The following is a 27,328-nucleotide window of genomic DNA, read 5'->3' as shown; positions in this document are numbered from 1 at the left end:
AATAATCAGGTTTACAATTAAAATTTTCCAAAGTGAAGTTTCCCTCCTGAACCACTGTTAAATCATTGCAGAAGAAGAAAGTTTAAAGTCAGACACAAAAGACAAACTCTGGTTGTTTATCACTTTATTCTAGTTCAGTGGTAAAGACATTCAGAGTGTTCAGCATAAATTATGTAAAACATGGTTTGTGTAACCCTGACACTGGGGGAACGGCTACTTTGTAATATGACACTAAAGGGAGTGGTCAGTCTGTAATACAACACCAAGGGGGAGTGGTCAGTGCGTAACCTGACACCAGGTGTAATATCAATAAATAAATAAATGCATAGACAGATGAGAAAAATAATTCATAAAAGGGGTTTCTATGGCGTGATGAGATAATGGCACATTACTATTGCATTATGGGTAAATACAGAGCTGAATTTTAGCTGATAAACAGTGAGCGGTTACAGTGCTAGCATTCATGCTATTTTACATTTCAAACAGGAAATGGTTTGCATCAGAATGTCAGAATAAAAGATCCAGTTCCTCGCAGGTGAGGCATGTAAGAGTGGGGTGTGACGCAAACTGTTTGCTGAATGTTTCATAAAGCTGTGATCTTCCATATAATCAGGAGTAAACACACCTGAGTTGACCAGCCAATCAGATGCCTCCTTTAACCTGTCAGGGAGGCAGGTGTGTGTTTTGGTAGGGTTGTTTATAAGGTAAATGCAGTAAAGTTAATTTGTGGGGACAGTTCAACCAGCTCTGGTTGCCTGGTTGCTATGGGAACATGTTGATGACATCAAAGCATCACTCCTGTCTGTCTCTCACTTGTCTGTGTTATGTATTTTATTCTTCTACATACCGAAGTCGTTCTTTGTCATGAAGCTTTCAACTAAATCAAATCATACTACTGAGCTAATGCTAACTGAAGCTAACCCAGCAACTGTGAGACAGACAGGCACTTTGTGTGTGTGTGTGTGTGTGAGTGAGAGAGAGAGAGAGAGAGAGAGAGAGAGAGAGAGAGAGAGAGAGAGAGAGAGACGGTGTATACAAGTGTACATGCATGCGTGTGAATGTGTGTGTGTTTCTGCTGCAAACAGTGTCGTTGTTGGCACCGTAGTCTGAACTTCAACTCCAATAATACTGCAGAGGCTTCAGTCCTGAAAGAGAGACAGATGTTGAACATAGAGACGTCTCTTTAGATTTTAGACCCTGAGGCAAAGTTTTCCTTCGGTGGTCACATTTCTTCATTTATTAAAAGACAAAATTCCTTTATTTTGACTTTGAAATTTTATTTGATTCTGATTTGTCCACTGGGTGTCGGCTGTGATGCCGGACCGATCAGTAAGTTCAGGTTTTCCAGGGTAAAACTTTGCATGGCCACCGGAGGGAGTAACACTTTCCCATTAGCCCATATTTAACTCTGAGAACGGCAAGGCAATGCTAGCCTAGAGAGCTGCATGCCCATGCTAATTACCATGTTAGCATAGCACAGCATACTTCAAAGCCTGATCAAGAATGTTGCCATAGTTAAGCAGGTTTATGTCACCACTGTGATTCTGTCCAGATTCTGTTTTCTGTTTTAAAACCACCCCATCAGAACTAGAACCAGAACCAGAACCAGAATGTTAGGAGAGTCTGTTTCTTTATCTGGGTCTAAGGACTAATGGGAATGTAATATACAAACACTCATCAGCCCCTGATGTAAATGTGATTTGTGGTATTGGTCAGTATAAATAAAACTGACTTGACTTGATAATAATCCTCTTGATTGATTGATCACGGATCAGCTGATAAGAGGGACTGGTTATCTGCTGCTCACACTTTCTGATTACAACGAAAACCTTATAGTGATCCAGGTCAAACTGATTATAAGATCTTCATGTATATGTTTATTAAATGAATATAAAGTAATGAAACTGATTTAAAGATCAAAGAACAAACTGCTCTGAGCCCGTCTGATTGGTCAGAGTGAAACACGTCACTGAGGTAACACACCTGACTGAGAGGGAAACAACTCATTGAGCCAAACAGCATGTGCATGCATGCAGGTGCGCGCGCACACACACACACACACACACACACACACACACACACACACACACACACACACACACACACACACACACACACACACACACACAGCTGATGACTGATGAATCTGGATCTCTTAAGTTTTATGTCCAATCAGATTGTTTTGTTCTTCTTTCACCAACTAATAACCTTAAATCCTTCCTGTCCTCTGTGGCTCCTGCCAAACCTATATCCAATCAGGGCATTTCCCTCTGTTCCTGTGGTCTTCCAGCCAATCAGATCTGAGCTGTTTGTTCTTCGAGACAAACACTTGTGTAAAACATGCAAACAGAATGTAATGAACACTGCCATGCACGGTTAAGCCATCAGCATCCAGAGACTCCACCTGTAGGGGCGGGGCCTGACTCTACCTGTTACCTGTGATGTCACTAATCTATCACATGATCAGGAGAGACTTCAGTTTCTTTATGGACGACGACTCGTGTGACAGACAGCTCAGGATGCTGCCGCCGCGCCTCACTGAGTGCCGCTGCCAGAGCCTTCAAGAGAGACACGGGGGTCAGATAAAGGTCCAGGTCCAGGTTTGGATTAACCTTGGATAGACCAGGCAGCATGTAGACCAGATATGTCATGGTTCAATCTGGGTCCAGGACTGTCCCAGATTAATTAAGGTCTGAGTTTTAATCCACTCTTCTTAGTCTTCTTTTTAAAGGCTGTTAAACAAGAGTTTCATTAACCTGGTTTGATGTGTTTACTGCTCTGCTCACACTGTTCAGATCCATCGATCGGCCATGATGTGGAGCTCACACCAAACATAAACACATTTATCCAGTGACAAGCACAATAAAGTTTATTCAAACAAGATTGCTGAGGCCTCAGTGTTCACAGAAAGGACCTCACAATCCAACTCGTGCAGTCACAGTTAATTAACGTTTGAATTCTTGAGTTATGTTCATCATGGAGACATTAATAAAATAATATGGAGCCACAGATGATCTGGTCGCAGTTCTTTATCATAGCTCAATCTCAAAGCTACAGTTTTATCCACAACATGTAAAATACTGCTACAAAATCACAACAATCTATACTATATATTCTGACCAATCAGAACACTGCAGACAGATGACCTGCCAGAAATCAACCAATCAACCACAATCCAGATCACTGATCGATCAGGGACCCCCCCTCAAACTGCTCATCGAATATACAGATCTGGCCAGACTATGGTCCAGTGTTTAAATCAGATTGAATCTGTACAGTGTCTGCCTGGTGTAGACAGTTACCTGGTCGTGGTCAATTTCTGTGTCTCCAGAAATGACGATTCTTTTCTCGATCCTGGTCTCAGAGATTCCTCCTTTCACCATCTGAAGAGAGAAACAGAAGAATCGAACAAAACAATTTCACTGGTTCAAAACTCCGACAGAAAAGCTTGGCTTGTATCAGTGAGATGGCTTACGATGGTGATATGCTTTACCTTGGTGATATGCTTTACCTTGGTGATATGAGTTACCTTGGTGATGTGTGTGGTGGTGGTTGTGTTGGAGGTCTCTGCAGTAAAGGTCTGGGAGCTCAGCAGTAGACCTGCAGGAGGATCAGAGTCCACTCGGCTCTGAAAAACAGACACCCCACAGTCTGAACATTAATATCCTGAATCGACTGGTGAATGATTGATTCATTATTGACATATACATGTTTGTGCTCATGAAATTGCAGGTAGAAAACATGAAAATGTTTACTGCTGACTCATTTTATAAACTACAAACTGAATAATGATTTTAAAGAATTATTCATTACCTTTGTAATAATTCAGACTGTACTGACGGGTAGTAACGCCCATCTCATATACTATAAATTAAAGAGACTGTTCTCACCCCTGGAGCTTCATATGTGAGAGTCTTCCTCATCACTGGGACCTCCTGAAATCCAGAGGGGGAAAATTAGACCTTGAGACAGACCTTAGACAAATGTTCTTCAAGCTTCAGTCTAACAACTGTGCATACAAACATTCAAACACAAGGTGCACAAGCTACTTCACTGGGGTAACTGGAAAAGGAGATATTGCTTTCACTTTGGAAACAGACATTGGGGGAGGAGTCACTGGAGAAGGTTTCACTGGTTTCACTGGGGGAGGAGTCATCGGTTGGTAACACAGGTATCAGACTCAGGTGTTACCTCTTGCAGAGGTTTGGATTCTTCATCATCGTCATCGTCATCACTGTGGTTGGATGGCTGGGTCTGACTGGTTGAGCAGGGGGAGTGGGATAAAGATAGATGGGGGGTGGTTTCCCTGACCCTCGACCCTCCTCTGTCGTCTTCTAAGTCATCTGAGTCCTTGTCGTAATGGTAACGTTGAAACAGACCACGGGCATGTCGAGAGCCCGTAACAGCCCTGGGTTTGGTGTCAGGGCTGTTGTTTGCCTTCATGCTGGTTAGCTCCTGCTCACTGTAGCTGACTGCTTGCGCAATGCTATCCTGATAAGTGTCGTTAGCATCTGGGCTCTGAGCCTGTCTGACTGCAGCCTCCATGGCCTCCTCTACTGCTGCCTGTGCTAACACACTGATAGCACCTTCGCTAGCCTCACTAGCATCGTCATCACTACCCTGGCTGCTAGGCTCATCATCACTGACATCAACATCACTGACCTCATGCTTATCTGCTGGGTTATTAGCCTGGTCAGCATTGCTACCTTCATCATTACTGGCCCATCTCTCTGTGTCATCATCAGCATGCATCATGTCAGCCCCCAGGGGAGGGGGCGGGGGATTACTTGGGGGCGGGCCAACAACACTTCCTAATGCTACCTGAGGCTGGTCCGCCATTAGCTGGTCCTGGTCATGTGACTCTGTCATCAAGAAGACTGTCTCCACCTTCTCTGAAGTCTGAAACAGGAAGTGAAGATAAAAAAGGATGTCAGGTATAACAGGTGTGGGGGCTACAGCTGAGTGACCACTTAGGATTCCACAGGTACAGAGTCACCTGGTCGTTATTTATCTGATCACATTAACAGTCAGACAGACAGGCAGACAGACAGACAGTCAGACAGAACGGTATACAGGCACCTTCAGCAGGTTGTGTTCGTTGAAGGTTTTTTGTTCTCTGGCCGACTTCAGCAGAGCCGTCAGTTCAGGAGACATTTCATCAAATGTAGGTTTAGGCTGCGCGCACACACACACACACACACACACACACACACACACACACACACACACACACACACACACACACACACACACACACACACACACACACACACACACACACAAACAAATGAACGGGGACAGACAGGTAAACAAGAGGCGGAAACTTAAGACTTTTGAATCGTATCTTTGATTTTTCAGTAAATAAAGTGGTGAAATAAAAACTCAATAGATTCTCAGTAGAATCTGACAGCCAGGCTACAGCCATGCAGGGGTGGGGCAAGGGGGTGTGGATAAAAGGAGTAGCTGATTAGTTAGTAATTAGTCTATGATTACTAACCAGTATTTGTTGTTGCATGTTTTACATGATGTAACAAACTTGTATTAGTTTCTAATGTGATCAAACAGCTAGTAATGTTGTCAGGTGTGTTGTGTTGCACATTTGCAGTGGAGACTATTAACAGATAGAGAACCTGATCTGGAAATAAGAAGGATACACAAACACACAAAAATACAGGAAACGATGAAATACAGCAACTAAACTACAAGAGCCCAGTGAAAAATCTATTTGATGATTTTGTACACCATCAACATTGACCATGCTGAGACAACAGGCCCCTGATATAAACATGTAGGAGACCCCTGCTACAGAGGAGGTGTCTGTGGTTGTACTTTTAAGGGATTTAGAACCCTGTGACAAATTGCAAATGAAGCTTTTTGATACCATGACAAGTTCAAATGTCCCAGTGGTAAGACTGAATGGAAGTTTTAGAAAAAGCACCAATTAAACCAAACACTAACCAGTCAAAACTGACGGGGTGTGAAGAGCAGTAAAACAGATATAAGCCCCGCCCCACAGCTGCCAATCAAAAACCACTGATGAACAAAATAAAATAAATAAACCAACAAAAATTCAAATAAAACCTGCTTTCCTGTCCTGTGCACCATTTGATCAGAAGAGCAGAAACAAAATGGTGTTTGGGAGGAGGTGAAGGGAGAAGCTGAGGAGAGTTTAAACTGAACACTGCAGCTCCGCACTGCCTCCTGCTGGACTCACTGCAGCTCCACATTGCCTCCTGCTGAAGTCACTGAACTCACTGCAGCTCCACACTGCCCCCTGCTGAACTCACTGCAGCTCCACACTGCCCCCTGCTGAACTCACTGCAGCTCCACACTGCCCCCTGCTTAACTCACTGCATCTCCATACTGCCTCCTGCTGAACTCACTGCAGCTCCACACTGCCCCCTGCTGAACTCACTGCAGCTCCACACTGCCCCCTGCTGAACTCACTGCAGCTCCACACTGCCCCCTGCTTAACTCACTGCATCTCCACACTGCCTCCTGCTGGACTCACTGCAGCTCCACATTGCCCCCTGCTGGACTCACTGCAGCTCAACACTGCACCCTGCTGGACTCACTGAGCTCACTGCAGCTCCACACTGCCCCCTGCTGAACTCACTGCAGCTCCACACTGCCCCCTGCTTAACTCACTGCATCTCCATACTGCCTCCTGCTGAACTCACTGCATCTCCACACTGCCTCCTGCTGGACTCACTGCAGCTCCACATTGCCCCCTGCTGGACTCACTGCAGCTCCATACTGCCTCCTGCTGAACTCACTGCAGCTCCATACTGCCCCCTGCTGTACTCACTGCAGCTCAACACTGCACCCTGCTGGACTCACTGAGCTCACTGCAGCTCAACACTGCCCCCTGCTGGACTCACTGAGCTCACTGCAGCTTCCACACCACAGGAAAAACTGTCCAAACAGCAGAACTGTGGAGGTAGTTTTGAACAGATTCTGGTTCTCACTGATTTGACTGATAAAACTTGACTGAGCATTTCTAGTGTCTCAGGATGATAATAAAGCCCTGTATGACCTGACCTACACAGACCTGATCTCCACCTGGTCCTTTAGGTGTTTGCTGTTTTTCCGGAGCTGAGGTGCTTAGTTTGAACAGACAGAGGAGCCAGCATTCAGCCACACTTCTTGTTTCAACACAGCAGGGGTTAACGTGTCATGATGAGGTCGCTGTGTATGCTCCTCATGCTTGTTTCCATGCTGATCACCAATCAGCGTACCACTCTGGCCATGGAGGGTGACTTCCTGATGGGGGCAGGGCTTAGGTTCAGCTTATCCACAGGTGATTTAGGACCAAGGAGGGGTGTCAGAGGTAACATCACGCAAGCTCCGCCCCCTTGGCGGTCCAGCCATCTGGCACCGCCTTCACTGGTTGCACTGACAACATCACTGATGACACCACAGAGATCAGGAGCTGGGTCCAATGGTGAGGTCGGCGTCTTCACCTCACGAATCGTAATCAGCGGTCCCTCTGTGATGACATCATCAGCAGTGGAAAGTGGGATGACTCGAACCTGCCTGCCCATCTCAATACCCGTCATGGTAATGTGAGAGTTATCGTCCTTGGTCGTCATGGTGACAATCCTGCCCGAGGTGGTGTCGTAGCTCCGTCCCACAGTGTAGCTCTTCTCTCTGATTGGTTGAGGGGGAGCTTGGTTTGTTATGACCCCGCCCTCCTGGAGCGCACAGGTGAGCAACATCAAACACAGACTGACTGATTAACCAATAGACAGGTGAGGAGGAGAAATGAGGTCAGTAAAGGTACTGTCACTTTATGTTCACAGTAAACAAATCTTTACTTCAGATGTTGTTCAGTTTTACTGTAACCTGAGTGACCAATGAACTCCAGTTTCAGAGTCAGATTCAGGTTCAGACAGTCTGGGATCCATAGATTAATAGTTGATTGCCTGCATCAGAGCTCACATCCTTTGTCAGGACAGATTGCTGGGTAACGGAAACATAATGTGACTGAAGTTTAACACCTGAATGATGACCTGAATTTTGGAGGCTGTATTTTCTTATCAATGATGTTTGCACTTCTCCCTGAACAGTGTCTGTGCAGTTTGTTTTCACCTTCCTCTGCCGAAGGAGGACATTTTCTCTGTTCTCATATTTATCTCAGTTTAACACCTGGACGTACCTGCAGGATTTATGACATCACAACCAGTCTGGAGCCAATCAGAATCTAGCATGACGCCATGTGATGTGGAAACTTGAAGCCTCCAGGTCTCAGTCTTAACAGTGAAGGAGGATCAACAAGATGCACAGATTCTGAATTTTTCAATCAGACTCTATCATTGTCTTAATCTTTAATGTTTCCAATATGTTTGTGTTTGACTGACAGCTCGGTCCACCTACCTCTGCTGAGCTGCTGTCCAAGGGGAGAGGCTGAGAGACAGACAGACAGAGAAACAGACAGATACGGACAGACAAAGAGAGACAGATAGATAGACAGAGAGACAGAGAGACAGACATACAGATACGGATAGACAGACATACAGACAGATAGACAGACAGTATAACAGTATGTTTATTCAGGGTGCTTGATATGATATAAACTGTGTCCCAGTTCAGGTGCTGTATCCTTCATAGACCGCGAAGGCTGAACCAAAACGAAACAATCTGGTCTGTGGAGGATTTCTACTTTCCCATAAGTGTCACAAAGCACTGCTCCTGTTGCCAAGCAACCTTGACAACATTCAACTTTTTGGCTGGACCGCAACATCAGGGTCACTGGTCAGTCGAATACCTGGTCACAGAGTTGGACTTTCTGCTACAAACAGGTTCTATTAGGGGCGTGTTTACAGCTTCAGGGTTGCTAACTCAGCTCGTTGTCTCTAGATTTATAGACTTGTTTTTGAACAGACTGGGTATAAACCTGGTTCATGACTGGACTGTGTATGGATATTGACCTGGGGCTAAGGGCTACACCTCTTGTTTTGGGCTCTGGTTTCCCAGCTGCTTGGGAACTGCAAGGGAAGCAGAGGAGCACTTCCAATACACTGAGCCTCACCTCCATTACAGCAATTAAAGTACTTTGATTCCATGTATCATTATTACTGAGGGAGGCAGAGGAATAACTAGACACAAAACACAATGACCGGAAGAGAGAGAAGTCATCAGACAAAACTTCGCACTAAAGACTTTGACCAACTCTAAATGTCAAACAGAGGGAGTTAGACATAAAGACCTGCTTCTAATAAAAGTAAATACAGCTGAAATCACAGCTCAGTCTTTTTAGTATTTATGTGTTTGGTGATTTTGTCAGGTGATGTCACTATTATAAAATCAGGATTTGACCATAGGTGGTCCAGACACAGACCAGGTTTAGACCTGGTCTTGTTTTAACAATGACATGAGGTTTTAAGTGCCACGGTTTTAACAGTTGTACCGTATCACAATACTTGGCACTTACTATACTCAGCGATTAACATTAATAATCAACATATTACACAATATACAACCTATTTAAATATTTTAAAACTAAAATCAACACGAAGGATACACCTGTTGGAGCCTTCGTGGTCCAGGAAAAGAAGGACACATTTGAAGGAGCTTTTGAAATGGGACAGTCTTGTCGCGCCTCTGAAGGACGAGAACCTGAACTGGGACACAGCTATACTGTATATCAGACTGAGTTTCCTCTGTCTCTCTGTCCTCACCTCGTCTGGCTCCAGAGGTTCGATCATTGGGGAGTCGTCAACCCGACATAGAGGTGAGGCTGCCAGACGTTTCTCCCACTCTGTCACCCCCCCTTCTCCTCCTGCCTCTAAGAAGGAGCGTCTGAGAGCGCTGATGGTGCTCTGAGGTTTCTGCTCCTCCTCAGGACTCGCCAACATCTCCTGAAGACACACAGGCAAAAGGATAGGTGGAACAACAGGAGGAAGGAGGGGTGAGAGGACAGGTGAGAGGACAGGTGAACACTGTCTATATGAAGAAAGAACATGACAACATCATGATTACTTAAATCAGATTTACCTGAGTTTTCAAATCTTCATCCTGATCAGACTGTCAGAGAGAGAGACAGACAGGTTAATGTAATCCACACAGTATGAGCGGTAACTGTATTGTGTTAGTCTACAGATGTACCTCAGTGGCCGTCAGGTCTCCGTCCACAGCTGTATCAGTTAGCTCTGTCTAAACACAAACACAGCATTAATTTAATTAACTTAACAGCATTATACTAGTTATAAGAATATTACTAGTTAGTTTGACACTAAACTTAGTTATAAGAACATTAACTAGCTAATTTGACACTAGTTAAACAGGTATGTGTTACCTTGGTGTCCTGTTTCTGAGGAGTCGGAGGGCTCTGCTGAGAAATGTCTGTCACTCTGGTCTCCTCCTCTTCTTCCACCTGCACTTCCTCTTTATCCACCTCCAACACCTCCTGCACCATCAGCACCTCCTCATCTAGGAGACAGAAGACAAAAAGTGTCAGTTGTTTCATTTTCAGTCAGTAGATTTATTTTGTTTTGTTTTATTTTGTTTCCTCTGATTGGTTGTTCCTTTACCTTGCTCCTCCTTCCTCTCCTCTGTCCTCCTCTCAGGAGTGGCTGTGCTGATGAGGTCACTGACAGCGATGGCTTTAGACGCTGCGTACAGCCCCGAGCCCATATCTACACACACACACACACACACACACACACACACACACACAGTCACACATACACACACAAGTGATGTTGGCATTAGCATCCACGGGGATGGTAACCATAGCAACCATCAGCTAGCTGAAGCAACAGTAACCACAGCAACTGCTGTGATGCTGTCAGCCAGTCCCTATGTTCATTAGCAGCAAAGCATGACTCGCAGCTCGTTGCCAAGGCAACGGCACACAGCCAATCAGAGCTCAGGGGGCATGCACAGCAGCTTGGGCCAATCAGCCAATCAGCATTCAGAACCACAAGCCATGACCTGTTATTATTTAGCATCACACTTCTTGTTATCCAAGCAATACTAACAATGCTAACAAAGCTAAGGTTAGGGTTAGGGTTATCTGTATGCTTATTCCCTCCTGGACAGTCTCGTGTGGATAGTTAGTCCACCTGGCTGTCATGTGACAGTTGCTAGAGTCGCATGACTACAGGTGTGAATGGTTGATTGTCACACCAGATATGGAATGACCAGGGTTCATGTAGCATTGGGGACCTGTACACTGATAACACTTTTACCAGCTTTGAACAATTATCCAAAGAGTTGGGACGGACTAGTATTCTGTTTTTACCAGGACTGGGGGTTAGAGTGACCCCTCGATTATCTGGACTGGATTCTCTTTTAAACTCAATATGTTAAATAAGGGAAGAGTCTCAATCATTTATATTGCGATATAGATATAATCCCTCTTTAACTCATATTCAAGAACAATTGTAGGGGTCCCAATGACAGAAGCTCTTTCTCCATTCCTTCTATATGCTGAAGAAATTTTACATCAGCTACACCTGTGTAAAGCCAAACTAAAGCCCATACGTGACAGGTGCTAACATCTGTGCTGTGGTTTTGCCCAGAACTTTCTGGTCATCCATTTCTTATGGCTGTAACATCGTGCGCTCATCTAGAATTTTCAGTCACCCAAACCAACTCCCCCACACATACTGAAGGTCATGTACTGAACCTTGTCTGCTCCTGTGGTAATACTCCCTGCAACCTACACAGCACACAAGTGTCGGATCATAAGGCGTCCTTTACATTACTAGTAGCCCTGCTCCTCAAATCGACTTCCTGCATCTGTTCACACACAGGAACATCAACAGCATTAGCATACCTGTTCTAATAGATATGACCCACGATTACACAAACTTATCAACTGATGGCCTGGTCTCTAAATATAACGTGCCCCTCTCAGATACCTTAAATTATCTTGCTCTACTTAACTCACGCCCTGTATTATACTGCCCCATGGTTTACACTAAGGTACACAAGGTAATCCCAGAACTCTTCTTCCCACTGTCAATAAACTACTTAAACCAGCTAAACAATTTCCTCTAGCAAAATCATTTCCATCTACCAGCAGTTATATAATATGTTCATGAAATTTGATGCTTCCCCAGCCACACTTGACAGTGTTCCCCATCTAAGCTCCACCCTCTGTTTTGACACAGATATCAAAAACGCCCCTCTCTTTCCCAATCTGTTGCAGAGACTCTCATCCATGACTTTCTACATCCATTATTATAATGTCCTTCTCCTTGGTGTATCCACTTGTGGATTAAATACACTTCAGTATGTTGATTTGTAAAATGTTCTTGGGGTATTGAAAGGCGCTAAAAATAAATAAAATGTATTTGTAAGCAGAAAATCTGAAGAGAGAGGTAACGACACCATGATTTCACTTGAGTCCAATTTGGATTCCTGAACCTAGTTGAAAGGTTTTGGATGTGTAATGTAAAGTTACCAACTAGGGCTGTGACAATAACAGCATAACCTTAATATTGCAATAATGTGATGCAACAGGGTTGGTGGATAATGGTGGGTGGGGGCCTGTCATTGGTAATAAACCACAAAACTGCAGTAAGAATGCATACCAAAACAACCAATTGAATTCTAATGGTCATAATCAAGGGCTTATATATTTCTAAAGCAGACACATTTTGTGCCAATACTCTAAGGTAAATGTTATCTGTGACTGAACTGGACAGAAAATGTCAACACCTGGGCTCTTTTTACCTGTATGACTCTTTAGTTTACCCACCTGTCACATGTGACTGTTTTAAATTCTCTGTCTGATCACGTTATGATGCAGATCTGACGGCATGTGATTGCATCAGCAGAAAGAGAGCGGAGAGCTGATTGGACAGAAAAGAACAAAGCTGATCCCAAGTGTATCTCAGTGAAGCAGAGCTCCTACAGCCAATCAGAACACAGCATTCCTCAACAAGATGAATGAAGTGATGCATTCAGAACTGTGGCCAATCACAGAGTAGTACTGCAGTACTACTGTGGTAGTACTATAGCCAGTAGCAATGCTTCTGCAGTAATGAGCTCTACCTGTATGTGTGCCACCATTGGCTTTGGGGGAAGCTGTGATGGCTGGAGAGCCAATCAGAGAGGGTGTGGGTGTGGTCCGTGAGCCTGAGGACCAATGAAAAACTCAGTTCACAAGAGTAAAAGAAAGAACTGATCTATCACAGAGCTGGACCACTGAACCTGAACGCCCCCAAACCTGGTACAGATGACTGGTAGAACACTTCTGGCACTACAACTACTACTAGACGCAGTACTGCAACTGGGACCAGAAGTAGTACTAGTATCAGAACTATGACTACAATGACCAGTGCTACTACTGCAACCAGAACTGATACTACCGTGACTACTACTACTGGGGTTGGGACTACAACTGCTCAGAGCAGAACTAAGACTACTGGGACCAGTACTACTACCAAATGGACCAGTAGTAATCATACCAAGAACAGTACTTATGGGACCTTTGGTAGTGAGACCCGTACCATTACTCCTGGAACCAGTACAAGTATGAATTAGTACCTCCGTCCAGGCTGCGGCTCAGTATGTTCCTCTTGCTGATACATCGTGGGAAATGTGGTGCAGGTCTCGAGATCTGTGCACTGGCTCTGCGACTCTGAATCTGAGTCCGACCGCTGTAACGAAACTTTGAACCCAGAGATAGAAACTTCTTAGGAAGTTCCTCAGGAGACACCAGCCTACAAGACAGATAGATGGTTGAGGGGTGGGGTGATGGGCAGAGAGAGACAGGTCACATGATCTGAACTTGAACACACCACATGTCCCACCATGACCTTGAACACACCACAACTGACCTGAAGAAGGAGTGATGCTCCACACACACCTTCCACAGTCTCTTGGCTGCTCTGTGGTTCAACAGCTTGAAACCAATCGTAGACTCAAACTGGTCAAACTGGAAACAGAGAGACAGAGACCCTTGACCTGCTCAAACATTGTGCCACATTTAGTGCAAAATTATCCATGGGTGGCACTGTCACATGTTCAAAATCAGCAGATTTGAAAAGCGAAAACATTCAATCAGTCCTCCAGTTACTGAGAATATTTTATCCACCAAAGTAAATTTCATTTGGTTTGACATCCACATTAACAATGTTACATTTTACATTATACATTTGCTCACCAATAAATCAACAAATGTGACAGATCTGTTCAACACCTGCTGCTACTCCCTTGCTCTCTCTCTATCTGTCTCTCTCTGCCCCCCTCCCATTTTACTTAAGTAATGGATGTGAATACTGAAGTATGTATATCGTGTTATCATTATCAAACACCCTCACCCCCACCCCTCCCCTGCTGCTGTGACCTCACCTCTCCAGGTCGGATCTTAATGTAGAAGTTGTTTCTTTTGTACGAAATCTTCAGGATCTTCGGCCACGAGAATCTGTTGATCCGCAGCCTGTCCCTGTAGACCAGCAGACCACTACTGCACACACCCAGCATGATAGCCACACCCTCCGAGTCCTGTGTGAACACAAACACACACACACACACACACACACACACACACACACACACACACACACACACACACACACACACACACACACACACACACACACATTACTTTGTGTGGACTGTTCTATGAGCTCTTTGTGTGGACCTTCTCTGGTAGATATGACAATAATATTCTACAGCCATGTCATTTATTTGTTGTAAATCACTGCTGTTTTTCTTGTATGAAAGGTGCTGTGCAAATAAAGTTTATTATCAAAATTATCAGGTTGTTAATTTGTTCCTGTGCAAGCCCCAGTTATGTCCTCACAGTACTGAAACAGTCAATCACATGCAGAACTAAAATTTCTTCAGTAGGGGGAGCTCTAGAGCATTGAGTCATACATGTGTCTGTGTCTGTGCTTCTGAAACGTATACAGATCACAAACCTAGAATTTCTTGTCCTCACACACACACACACACACACACACACACACACACACGACTAACATGGTAGAAGTCGTAATAAGAGAATATGTTAGTTCATGGATTTCTTATTTATTCCTTCAACAACTGTAAACTTCAGATTGTTCCTCGATCAGCACACAATGAGATAAAACTCATGTTGTGGCTCCTCTCAATCTCCTTTGACCTCCTGCTGGAGGTTTGAGTTTGCCTGAGGACCTGCCGTTATTTGACATTTGACCTCTGAACTTCTTGCCTGTTACTGTCAGCCAAGTCGTGTCAGACATGTTCAAGTCCAGTAGTTTCAAGTCCAAGTCAATAGAGAGAGCAAAGAAACAACAGAGGCCGTTCAGGATTAGTCGTCCAGTTCTCTTCCTGCTGTCAGTGTCTGTGATTGAGCTTAACCCTAACCTTTTAACCTCTGGATTCATCATCACTCACAGAACAGTGATGAGCTGTTAGAAGTGACAGCAGAGCAGGAGACAACAGAAGAATAGTTCTCTGACTATTGTTCTGGACTAATACGTTCAAAGATTCCTGGCTCAGACAGAAGCAACCATGTTGGTCAGCTGCTCCATGAATACTAACATAGCTTTAGATGGGTGGGGTCATGGTCTGTGGGAGGTGGATTGCAGAGCACAGAGGTTTGAGGTGGATTCTGGGTATTGTAGGAACGGCTGAGGAGAGTCTTGATGGTGACATAGCAATTAATAAAGTTTTTGAATAACTGATTCTACAAAAACAAGAAACACAACAATGACATGTTTGTATGAACACACCTACACACAGGAAACAGTCTTACCTCTGACTGAGCTGGAGACAAGCAATCAAAGCGGCTTCCTACCATCTACTCCATTCAGACAGACAGGCAAACAGACAGACAGGCAGACAGAGAGGCACACAAAACAAAAAGACAGAAAAGAAGAACAGCTGGTCTAAATGTAGCTCGCCACTTAAAGATAGCAATGCTAACACAACTGTTTGCTCTTCTACTGTGACTTAAACCTGTCAAAGCTAGCATTAAAGCTGACCTCTTCTTCTGGACTAACTTCTGCTGGACTAACCACTTCTGGACTAACTTCTTCTGCTGGAATAATTTCTTCTGGACTAACTTTTCCTGAACTAATTTCTCCTGGAATAAGACTCCGCTCACATCTGGTATTAACATCCGTCTCACGCAACCTGATCACCAATGGGTTCATTTAAAATCCTTCCAGTGTGTCACTGTGTTGTGTAATTGATCTGTGATCAGTGTGATCAGGACTCAGTGAATCCTGTTAAACCTGCTGCTGATTCAGATCTGACCAACATGAACCAGTTTCATGTGCAGCCTTCACTCTGTCACTGAGACTAAATCAATGAAACCAGCCATGATGGAAAAATCATCACTGTCTCTCTCTCTCTCTCTCACAGACACACACACACACACACACACACACACACACACACACACACACACACACACACACACACACACACACACACACACACACACACACACGTTATTGATCGTGGACAGGAAGTGGGTCATGTATTGTTGATTGATCTGATTGTTGCGGAGCAGGAAGCAGAACATCAGCAACTCTCGAACACTCACACTGTGTCTGTTTACTTTTATATCTACAGTAATAAATATATGTAATGTAAATCACAAAAATGAACCACCATTTGACACAGAATATGATTTTTCCAACCGTTACTATATAGGAGGTGAAAACTGGATGCTTGAAATGTGTCTAATTATTCAGAAATATATTGAGTCATTTGTCATAGCAGAACTGTGGGGATAAAACTGATGTATTCGATCAATTGATTTATTCTGTACTGTAGTTTAAGTCATACAAAAAAACACCTGTTTTTCTTTACTGCACTGCTGACAATAACCAACAATAGGTTCTTAACATCACTGTTAATGAGATGCAGGGGACCAATGGGGCGACGGTCCAGAAGAAATTTAAATTGTATGTTATATTAAAACCCAAATAAACATTCTGCAAATCCAAAGCATCAACAAGCAACAAGTAACCAACCTAGAGATAAACAATAAAACAGCAACAATGTAACACCTGAAAGGTCAAAACACAAAGTAACATGACACCTGGAAACACTGAAGATTTTCAGATTAAAGCATCATATAGTCCAGGAATAAATCCTGGAATAAAACCTGGAATAAAGATCAGGATTTGCTACTGTGTCACAGCCACTCATCAGATTAAGTCTGTAGTTAATCTTGTGTTGGACTTAATTATTATCTGATTTATCCACCGCATGTTTGTTTATTGAACATAATAAATAAAGGCTATTTTAATATTGTGTGTTTTACCTTTGCATGATGAAGGTCGACTCCGTACATGGAAAGCTTCTTTACGTTTTCTAGGAAGTGCATCTCTGCTTCTGCTGGTGTCATTCCTCTAAAAACACAATCCCTCATTTTAACTGCTGCTGTTTCTCTAGATTTGACAATTTAATACTTAATATGCAATATTTATGACCTGTAGGTTTTGTGCAGCTCCATGATCTTCTCCTCAATTTCTTTGGTCTGATTCGGAGCAAAACAAAGTTCACTGACGTAATCTGAACCACACTCATCTGAAATACACAGAGAGAGACAGACGGGTGGTCAGAGACAGACAGAGAGACAGAGTACTGATGGGTATAGTAGGGTATATCAGAAGGGTACAGCAAGGTATGTCAGAAGGATATGGCAGAGTACAATAGGGTATGTCAAAAGGGTACAGCAGGGTACAGTAGGTTATGTCAGAGGGGGTAAAATAAAGTATGAAAGAGGGGCACAGCAGGATGTAGTAGGGCATGTCCAAGAATGATAGGGCAGGGTACAGTAGGATATGTCAGAAAGGTACGGGTGAAGAAGGGTGTGTCCAACAATGATATGGCAGGGTACAGTTAGGTATGTCAGAAGGGTATTGGCAGGGTAGGGGATTGTCTGTACCAGGGTCATAGTCTCCAAGCTCTGATTGGACGGTGTAGGAGCCAAGGACGGTATGGGTCGCAAATGAACAAGGAAGACGACCAGAAACTATATCCTGTCTAAGCTGCAGACACAGGAAGTACCTGTAGACAGAAAGGAAGACATCAGCTTCTTCAAGTGTACACCAAGTGAAAACATGACACAGTGTTTTCATTGACAGGTGAGTGAACCAACCTGGTGATGTCCTCAGACAGCTGGGCAGGGTCAGGAGTATAAAACTTTACATTAAAGGAAAAGTTCCAGGGAACACCTGAGAGACAAAGAGCAGAGAGAATAATTTCACACAGACAGCTAACCTAAGCTAACCTGAGGCCTGTACTACCAAGCAGGATTTGAGGTTATCAAGGTAACTTGTGGTTTAACTCTGGGTTTTCAGTCCTACAACACTGGCTCACTTGTTACGGGGGTAAACCACCATAGTAACTTAGGCTGAACTTCTAACCTACTCCGGATCAGATCAAAATCTGTCAACAGCCAAAGTACTGACCAATCAGATCACTGGAAACACTGAGTCATCATTCCTACAGGATCTTGGTGGGAACAAAAGAGTTTACAATAAAATAAACAAAATAAATAAGTAATAAAAATCAGTAGACATTTATATAAATATGTGGAATTGTTTTGCTGTTCCAGACCAGCACCTAACCTGTTCACTCTGGTTTTAAAACAGAGCTTGCATGGAGAGTTTATCACACAACTTAAACATAACTATTATAGCTTCATTTTAATTGAACAAATATTCTTTAATCCGATTCCTGACAGTGATGAAACTCTTCTTCCACCACCGAAGCTCAGAATAAGAAGAAAAAGAAATAAAAACTAAACCTCTGATGTCTTTGATTAGAACAATGATCAACACACTGTTCAATATTTCCCATGATGATAAATCGGATAAATTTTTAACATTTCAGTCAGACTTACTCATCAGACATCAACTACTTCTCTCCTCTTTTCTTTCGCTCCTCTTTTCTGTCTCTCCTCTTTGCAGCAAAAACAGTCTGACATTAACTTTAACTCTTTTATCTCTCATCTCATGTTCATAAGTTTGTTCATCAGACTGAAGAGCGAAAATACTCAAGAAACTAAATAATTCATGCACTTATTTACAATTTATCCTTGATCTCACTTTATTAGTAATTATATATTTTTTATTCCAGTCATGTGATCATTCATTCATGGTTCAGACTATGTTGCTTATAATCAGCAACTCCTGTATGTACATCTACATGTAAAACCAGGGTTAACTGAGCCAGGTGATGACCTACTTTGTAGTACAGGTTATCAGGTCAATGTTAGGTTCAGTTAAACCAGATAACAGTTATCCTGGGTCTGTTAAACCGGCTTCATAGTTCAGGTCTCTAATCAGTTCAGTCTACTGAACCAGACACTGCTGTCCACAACTGACAAATCAGCATCAAACTCACCTCTGACCTGCTTCTTCATCTCTTTTGATGGATCCAACCAGTTCTACAAGACAAAGGTCAAAGGTCAGAGATCAGACAGACAGGCAAACAAACAGAGAGACAGGTAAACACAGACCTTGTTGTTGTCGGCGTCTCTGAAGGACAAAGCGAAGTAGTCTCTCTCCAGCAGGTTGATGTGTTCACAGACCTTCTCAAACAGCTGCAGACCACGAGCTCGCTTCTAAAACCAGAGTTTGATTACCTGAGTCCATAAACATCATCTTCATCATCATATTCATCATCAAATTCATCATCTTCGTCATATTCATCATCGTCTTCATCACCACCACCACCACCACCACCATCACTATCTTCATCACCACCATGACCATCATCATCTTCATCATCACCACTACCATCATCACCACTATCATCACCACCATCTTCATCACAACCAGCATCATCATCATCTTCATCAACATAATCATCTTCATTATCACCATCATCGTCATCATCACCATATCATCATTCAGGCCCTTTTTGCTCCTGATTGTGGTTCTCCACCTCTTCATCTCTCCATCCACCTATCTCACCTGTCTCACCTCCACAGTACAGGTGAAGAGTGAGCCATCCAGCCTGGTCACTCTCACCTGTCCCCACCTGTCTCACCTCTACAGTACAGGTGAAGAGTGAGCCGTCCAGCAGGGTCACTCTAGCCTGCATTGTCCTGAAGCTCAATGGATTTCTGGCCGGAGAGCGAGCAATCCGACTGCTCGATGACAGGTGACTAGTCGAGTCCTCGGCCAATGAGTTCTGCGCTTGGCTCTGGGTTGGCACACCCTCGCCACCCTGAGAAGCAGGATATGATGTCAGATTTCACATGATCTGTTTATTAATCATTTATATTGATTGGTTTCTTTTTTGTTTTTACCTGTTTGGGTGTGGAGTGGGCAGCAGCTTCAGGGAAAGACTCCGCCTCTTTGGGTTGGGCCTCCTGTGGCTCACCTGGCTCTGTCGCCATGGTGATTCACCTGAAAGACAGTGATTAGACCAAATTAATAATGTGACATCAGAGCTGGAGTGCTGATTGGCTCCTGAACTGAAGGGGGGGGGGGGGGGGGGGGGCTTGCCAGAGAGATTAGGACCAAGAGACAATCTAATATAATCTGGTTTGGATTCAGACAGATGATGATGATGTTGATGTGGGTCAGAGGCGTAGACCAGATCTACCCGGGGGGTGGGGGAGCAGGACTATAACATGCCTTTCATATTATAATGTGATATTATCAATTCTGTCCCTCCCCCGTGGTTCAGTCCAGATTAAGTGGTTTCGTTCCTATTCAGGTTTCAGGACTTTGACTCAGTCTGATCTGTTATTTTTATTTATCTCTTTGTGTTTTCTGATTTCTCTCTGTGTGTCTGGAACAGATATCAATAAAGTTTATTTTGTTTCTTGTCAGCTGTTCTGTATTTATCACTATTATCAGATCACCTTGACGTTCATTCTTCTCATTTGTTCTCACAATGATTTCTACCTTTATTTTGAAGAACTCACATCAAATCTAAATGTAACGGTCAGCAGGAAACACACATTTAAAGAGACACTGCAGAGACATGACGATGATCAGTGAGTCGCTGCGGGAGTGTCCCGGTGTGTTTGACTCTTTGTCGTCCTGCAGGAGGAAACACCCCGCTGCAAAACACACACACACACACACACACACACACACACACACACACACACACACACACACACACACACACACACACACACACACACACACACACACAAAGCTGCAGTGTGATGAAGCAGAAATGATTATCTCTCTCTCTCTCTCTCTCTCTCTCTCTCTCTCTATCTCTCTCTCTCTCTCTCTCTCCCTAATGGTCGATAATAAATTGATAATCAGCTGATAAGTGATCAATAACCTTTCCTCCTCTGTAAATCAAACCAGCATCTTTACCTGTCCTCGTGCAGGACGCTCGCCCTCTTCCTCCCGGTAACGGACGCTCGCTTCTTTTTTTCTTTTTTTTTTTTTTTACTACGTCAACTCGCTCTACCGCACGGCGGCGGGGCGGTGACGTCATGACGCACGGTGCGGAGCCAGCTGTGTATTAAAAGATCACCTTCGTATTTGTTTCTAGTTGTTTGTGTTAAGCTGAGATTGTTTCTGTTTTAATAAACTCTGACAGTATTTATTATTGGTTATTGATTTCCAATGATTATTATTATTATATTATATACCAGTGTATCCTCAGTAAAGTTATTTTTAGATTAAGTCATTAAATATACGTGTCATCAATAATATAATTTACATAATAATAAAACATGGCAATGAACAACACAGAAGGAATATAGTGAAAAACTGACTAATGTAAATATATATAAAAAAAACGGCTCCTGTTTGATTTGTTTTGTTAATGTTGAATAACTCCAGGATAAAAAGGTACTTAAAATTGTTACATATTTAAAGAATTACACTTTTAAGTTTCATTGATGAAGTTTTCATTATTGTTATTATAAGTCTGTAGCAAGTCAAAGGTTGAAAAGAGGGACTTATTTATAAATCAAAGAGTGTTACTCACCAGGAAAAAGAAGTGATTCATTCAGGCAAGAGAAGAGAAAAAGAAGAAAAAAACATTGATTTATTTTTTGACAATTTCAGTTTCATTATTTAAAGCAGCTAATAGAGAAACAATAGTTTAAAACAGATTATCTTCATGTGAATTAATAATTATATTAATAAAGGTTAACACTCAGGTGGTATTCATAAATATAAACAAGACAAAATATTAAATACAGTTTTGATTTAAATGTAGTTTTGACTCAGCTGCTCCCACAGCTGACAGATTATTACTGATGCATTAATGTTGGAGTGGTTCATTTAAATTATATTTCATTAATGATCTTGTCAGATAAAGGAGCAGCCTTTACCCTAACCCTTATCCAGCCTCTGATTTAGCGTGAGGACTCTGGGAACACCTGTGTGTTCACAACCTGTTTCTACCTGTAAAAACAAGATCTTACAGACTGTTGACTGATCTTAGATTAATCTCAGTTAATATATTACTATAATACCAATATAGAATATTAACATCCATCAATCAGAATATTAATATATAATTAACATGACTGTATGAACAAGGAGAACTCAGTGTCCTCACCACTGCATCATGTACAAACCCAGGATTCATGTTTCATCCCTACAGCTAAAAACCAGTAAGAACCAGATACAATACTTTTTGGTTAACACTGTAAAACACTGGCTGTTAAAAAGAGTTACTGTAGAAATATGAACTAACACAAAACATCTAATATGATGATGATGATGATGGAGAGTGGATCAGACGACATAAAACAGCGACATCACTGGAACACACACATAAAGCTCACAACGTATATTAAATATGAACAAGTGCTTTACCTGTGCAGGTATTCACACAGCTTAGTGATGAAGATGAAGATGATGAAGGATGATGACAGTTAAACTGCTTTAAAATATTTCTTTTGGGTTTTTTTCTCTCTCTCGTACGGTCTGTTGTTTGGATGGATTATTGGTTTTTACTCTGACACATCAGACCCCGCCCACACAGATTAACAACCCCCCCCACCACACACACACACACACACACACACACACACACACACACACACACACACACACACACACACAATTCAATCTTGGGCTGGGGGGTGGGGCATACAGCTGTTTTGGATTTACTCAGTCATGATGGTCTCCTGACAGAGGACTCTGGGATTTGTAGTTCCCAGTGTAAACGCAGACAAGATGAACATCAGTGGGGTCGGGGAATGGAGGTCGGGGAGATTGGTTCTGGACCACATTTTAACCCTGGTGAAATAAACCTGGTCTGTAACAGACCTGGACCTTCAGCAGCACAAAGACTCACAGACTCAGAGACTCTTCTCAGAGTCACATCTGAACACATTAACGTGGGGGGTGCATTGCAGGTACAGCAGGTAATATATAATAGGTGTACACACAAGCTGTGTGTACACTAAGGAGAGGGGGGTGTCACTTGTACCTCAGTCAGTCAGCACAATCAAGGGAGCTGTGGGAATGACTACAAACAAATCCTGTTTTGCATCTGGCTCAGTCCCAGTCCCAGTCTACATGCAAAAACCAGATCCACACCAATAATGACAGGTGGTGCCACAGGACACTGGTCTGGGCCAAAGGTTTCTAACTGTCTGCAAGTCAACACTTGAGAGCAGCTATGGGTTTGTAAAAAAAAAATTACATGGACATGTCCACATCCTTGGACTTTCAAAGTAAAAGTCCATAGGAGAAAGGAAAACCCTCCTGCCATGTAGATCAGTAGTTGTAAATCTAACCATCTTTTTCTGGTTACAACAACAAGCCGTCCAGTTAGACACAGACTGAGAGATGAGTACATAGACCATTATAACAGGACATGTTATGATCTTTCATCTCTACATAAAGGCCATGACACAAAGAGACAGAGAGAGCTGAGCATCTAACACAGAATCCAGGGCAGAGAGATGTGAAGGTGCTTCAACAGGAGGTGGAGGCCATCAGTCGCTCGGCTGATGAAGCAGTGAGGGAGAGCAAGACGATCTTCACCCAGCTGGTCCGACTTGTTGAAAAAAGAAGCTCTGAGCAGCAGATCAGATCGCAGCAGAAAACGGAAGTGAGTCAAGTCAAAGAGCTGGAGGAGAAGCTGCAGCAGGAGATCACTGAGCTGAGGAGGAGAGGCTGAGCTGGAGCAGCTCTCACACACTGAGGATCACATTCAGTGTCTACAGAGTTACCATTCACTGTCACCACTCAGTGGAGCCACAGACTCACCCAGCATCCATATCTGTCCTCTGAGGTACTTTGAGGACATGATAGCGGCTGTGTCAGAGCTCAGAGATAAACTACAGGACCTTCTTAGTGACAAATGGACCAAGATCCCACTGACTGTAACTAAAGTTACAAACTAATGTTTTACTGCCACCAGCAGAGCCCAAGACCAGAGCTGAGTTCTTACAGAACTCATGTCAGATCACACTGGATCCAAACACAGTGAAGGGGAGGAGAAAGGTCACAGGTTCTTCATTTCCTCACAATCCAGACCAGTTCACTGAGCATCCTCAGGTTCTGAGTACAGAGAGTCTGACTGGAGCATGTTACTGGGAGGTGAAGTGGACAGAGACTGTTCATCAGAAGAACAGGAAGTGACATTTCCTTCTCAGGCCCTCAGTCCTGCAGGATAGGAGTGAACCTGGATCACAGGGCAGGTGTTCTGTCCTTCTGCAGCGTCTCTGAAACCATGACCCACCTCCACAGAGTCCAGACCTCGTTCACTCAGCCCTTACATGCTGGACTTTGGGTTTGTGCAGGATCTGCTGAGTTGTGTGATCTGCAGGAGACAAGAGATACTGAAGCAGCAACATGTGATTTTCTGATCCATTTCTAATTTCACTTCTGATTTTCTCTTGTTGCTCATTGCTCAGCTGTTTCTGCACTTCCTGTCAATCAAACCAGAAATCTTTTTTACAGACAACAGATCATAATTATTGATTCATTAAAAAGTTCACTACATATATGTTGCAGCTTGTAAAGGTGGAGCTAATTTTAATGGACTTCATCTGTATTAATATACCATTTATTTGTTGATTATATTTTATTCCTCCGAGTCTTAAAGTTCTTCAGTTAGCTTGTTAGCTCGATGGCTAATGAGTAAATATGTTGAGAGTGTACAGATTTATCTTCCAATGTGTGTCTAAAGTCTAAAATAAGTCAAATTTATCTTGTGATGTTTTCTCGTGTCAGAATCATGAATGAGCTGTAGATATTCAAGTTTGTGACGGTCACATGTTCGTCTTTGTTCCTCACTGAGGCTCATGACTTTATTTGTTTTGATTCATACATACCTGAAGTTCAGACAATATCTACTTCAGACTGACTCTTTATCCACTGTGTGAGGTTTAAACCAGCAGAGGGAGACAAACACCCAGAGAAGTAGAACAGATCACAGTCCAGCATATCCCTCCACCTACACCATCCTACACTTTGATATTAAATAATCGTCAAACTTTATTTCCTGTTGAAAAATGTTTTCATAACATGAAGCAAAGGGATCTCACCACAATCTGGACAATGACCCATCCCTCCATCAAGGGTGGAGTAAATCAGTTCAGAACTTGTGCACAATCCTGCTAACAAACAAGCAAAACAAAACAAAACAAAAAAACAGACATTCATCGATCTATTGATTATTATTGATGATTATTGGTGGGGGCGTGGTCTGGTTCTAATTTAAAATGATTTAATCCTCATCCTGCCCTATGATTGGCTGAGAAAGCTGTCAGACATTCGTTACGCAGGGCCTAAAAACAGATTGAGCCGCTTCTATTGGTCTGATCCCGTGTCAAAGTGTCTCAGAGCGTCGGTGTTTTTCAACGAGAGACAGACCGGAGAGAAGAGAAGAAAGAAAGAAAGAAAGAAAGAAAGAAAGAAAGAAAGAAAGAAAGAAAGAAAGAAAGAAAGAAAGAAAGAAGTTGTTAAAGATCCTCCAGCTCTGTTTGGTTTTTCCCTGCAGGAAAACAGACGAAGAAGTTTGTGGAGAGGAAACAAAGTTTTTCTGATTTGGGGACTTTTGTATTTTACTCCAGACAGAGAGACAGACAGGGGGACAGAGAGACAGACAGATTGATATTAAAATCTCCCATCTGTGTTTCAAGAGGCAGTGAGACACTCAGCATCTGTCTGTCTGAGTACCGGAGGACGGAGGATGTCACCGGGGTGTGTCGCCGCCCTTAGCCGGACCTGCGGCTCCCACGGTGGGCACACAGTGCTCTGACAGCCCGGGGCTGCTGCTCATGGTGAATCAGAACCAGAACCGGGACTGGATTTAGATCTGGATGTGTAAACACGGATTAAAACAGTGGATTCGTGGTGGACTGAGCCAGGTTCAGGATGTCCTCAGAGCTGGCTGTGGGTCTGGTCTTCAGGGTTCTGCTGCCCCTCAGTCTGACTGCAGGTAAGTTCAGTTTTCTATAGTTCACGATTCTGGAGTTGATGTGGGTCAGCAGTGACGGAGGAAGAACTGATTCGGTGCTGCAGTCTCTGATCCGGTACTACAGTTACAGCACTACAGTTATTTACTCTGGTCCAATACTCCAGTACTGCAGTGACAGTACTATATTTACAGTACTACAGTTACAGAACTGCAGTTACAGTTACTGTGATCCTGTACTGCAGTGACACTGACAGTACTACAGTCTCTGATTCCGTACTACAGTTACTCTGATCCTGTACTACAGTGACACTGACAGTACTGCAGTGACAGTACTACAGTTACAGTTACTCTGATCCTGTACTACAATGACAATGACACTGACAGTACTACAGTTACAATAATACAGTGACAGTACTACAGTTACTCTGATCCTGATGATGTTGTTCACTATAGATTCATCAGCTTGTTCTTCATGATGACTCCTGACTGATTTAAAGAGAATAAATCTATATTCATGGATCTGTGTTTCAGTTGATCAGACAAGGATTTCCATCAGTTCTGGATCGTGTCACAAACATATTACAGCTGCTCTGTTGTATCTACATTTATGTGGCTCTGCTGTGGTGAAACTACAATGGTGCGTCATTTTAAATGTTGCTGCAGAAAGGAGTTGTGGGATGGCATTTCTCCTTTCCTTTGGTAAAAGAAGCTCCAGTGTTTCCTCTCCTAAAGGAGATAAGATAGGAAGCACTGAAGCTCCTTTCCTCAGCTCTGATCATGGTGCTGCTCAGATACTTCAGCACATTTCACCCAGTTTGACCCTCATAAGAAAAACAGCCTCGGACTCATTAATATTCAGAGTTTGACAAAGATGATTTCAGTTTCAAAATCAATCCAGTCCTCAGTATTAAAGTTTATGTATGTATGTTATGTAACATACAAACACTGTGTAGACCAAATAATATAAATAGACCTACCATCCTGTTTGTTACCTCCAACATTCCAACACACCCTGCTCCAGGCTGGACCGCAGTCAGTCCACTTCACACAACTG

At 43.1% G+C, this 27,328-nt stretch overlaps 2 protein-coding genes across 17 annotated transcripts in view; one reads left to right on the top strand and one right to left on the bottom strand.

The window, feature by feature from the left end:
* Window positions 1–109: 109 nt before the first annotated feature.
* LOC130161439 (protein 4.1-like) lies at window positions 110–21,354 on the bottom strand. 13 transcript variants are annotated; one of them, XM_056364738.1, is made up of 29 exons: window positions 21,252–21,304; window positions 20,879–20,980; window positions 20,219–20,318; window positions 19,957–20,136; window positions 19,424–19,528; window positions 19,309–19,351; window positions 18,059–18,134; window positions 17,846–17,967; window positions 17,388–17,484; window positions 17,219–17,306; window positions 15,698–15,742; window positions 14,308–14,460; window positions 13,794–13,891; window positions 13,501–13,676; window positions 13,006–13,089; window positions 10,533–10,637; window positions 10,298–10,431; window positions 10,108–10,155; window positions 9,997–10,026; window positions 9,681–9,860; window positions 8,377–8,406; window positions 7,239–7,694; window positions 5,080–5,175; window positions 4,822–4,899; window positions 3,891–3,935; window positions 3,530–3,628; window positions 3,303–3,383; window positions 2,437–2,558; window positions 110–1,145 (listed from the first exon to the last, which is right to left on the bottom strand). In XM_056364738.1, the coding sequence occupies exons 3-28, from the start codon at window positions 20,306–20,308 to the stop codon at window positions 2,448–2,450; spliced, it is 2,850 nt and encodes a 949-aa protein (XP_056220713.1). In that variant the 5' UTR covers window positions 20,309–20,318; window positions 20,879–20,980; window positions 21,252–21,304; the 3' UTR covers window positions 110–1,145; window positions 2,437–2,447. The 13 variants fall into 13 exon arrangements, with proteins under 13 accessions (XP_056220713.1, XP_056220712.1, XP_056220711.1 ...); XM_056364737.1 differs by having other exon boundaries at window positions 20,843–20,980; window positions 21,252–21,302; XM_056364736.1 differs by lacking the exon at window positions 20,879–20,980 and having other exon boundaries at window positions 2,430–2,558; window positions 21,252–21,354.
* A 4,178-nt stretch (window positions 21,355–25,532) lies between these two features.
* LOC130161312 (piezo-type mechanosensitive ion channel component 2-like) overlaps window positions 25,533–27,328 on the top strand; it is a 40,266-nt gene continuing 38,470 nt past the window's right edge. For 3 of the 4 annotated variants that reach the window (XM_056364528.1, XM_056364530.1, XM_056364527.1), the window contains exon 1: window positions 25,534–26,295. In XM_056364528.1, coding sequence (XP_056220503.1) covers window positions 26,232–26,295 — 64 coding nt within the window. In that variant the 5' untranslated portion in view covers window positions 25,534–26,231. Of the gene's footprint in view, window positions 26,296–27,295 lie in introns of all 4 variants that reach the window. The other variant, XM_056364529.1, reaches the window with a different exon arrangement.

The sequence above is a fragment of the Seriola aureovittata genome, chromosome 20 (assembly GCF_021018895.1).
Source record: "Seriola aureovittata isolate HTS-2021-v1 ecotype China chromosome 20, ASM2101889v1, whole genome shotgun sequence".
In the NCBI taxonomy this organism is placed as follows: Eukaryota; Metazoa; Chordata; class Actinopteri; order Carangiformes; family Carangidae; genus Seriola; species Seriola aureovittata.
The sequence above is the reverse complement of the archived record's forward strand: the minus strand, read 5'-3'. Positions and strand labels throughout refer to the sequence as shown.

Bases quoted from the DNA above. Each gene is read 5' to 3' on its own strand.
- LOC130161439 (XM_056364736.1), bottom strand. From the start codon at position 20,308: ATGGCGACAGAGCCAGGTGAGCCACAGGAGGCCCAACCCAAAGAGGCG. The intron at 10,027-10,107 runs GTACATCTGTAG...TCTCTCTGACAG, and splicing joins GAGACCTGACGGCCACTGAG to TCTGATCAGGATGAAGATTT. The intron at 3,384-3,529 runs GTAACTCATATC...TTCTCTCTTCAG, and splicing joins CCACCACACACATCACCAAG to ATGGTGAAAGGAGGAATCTC.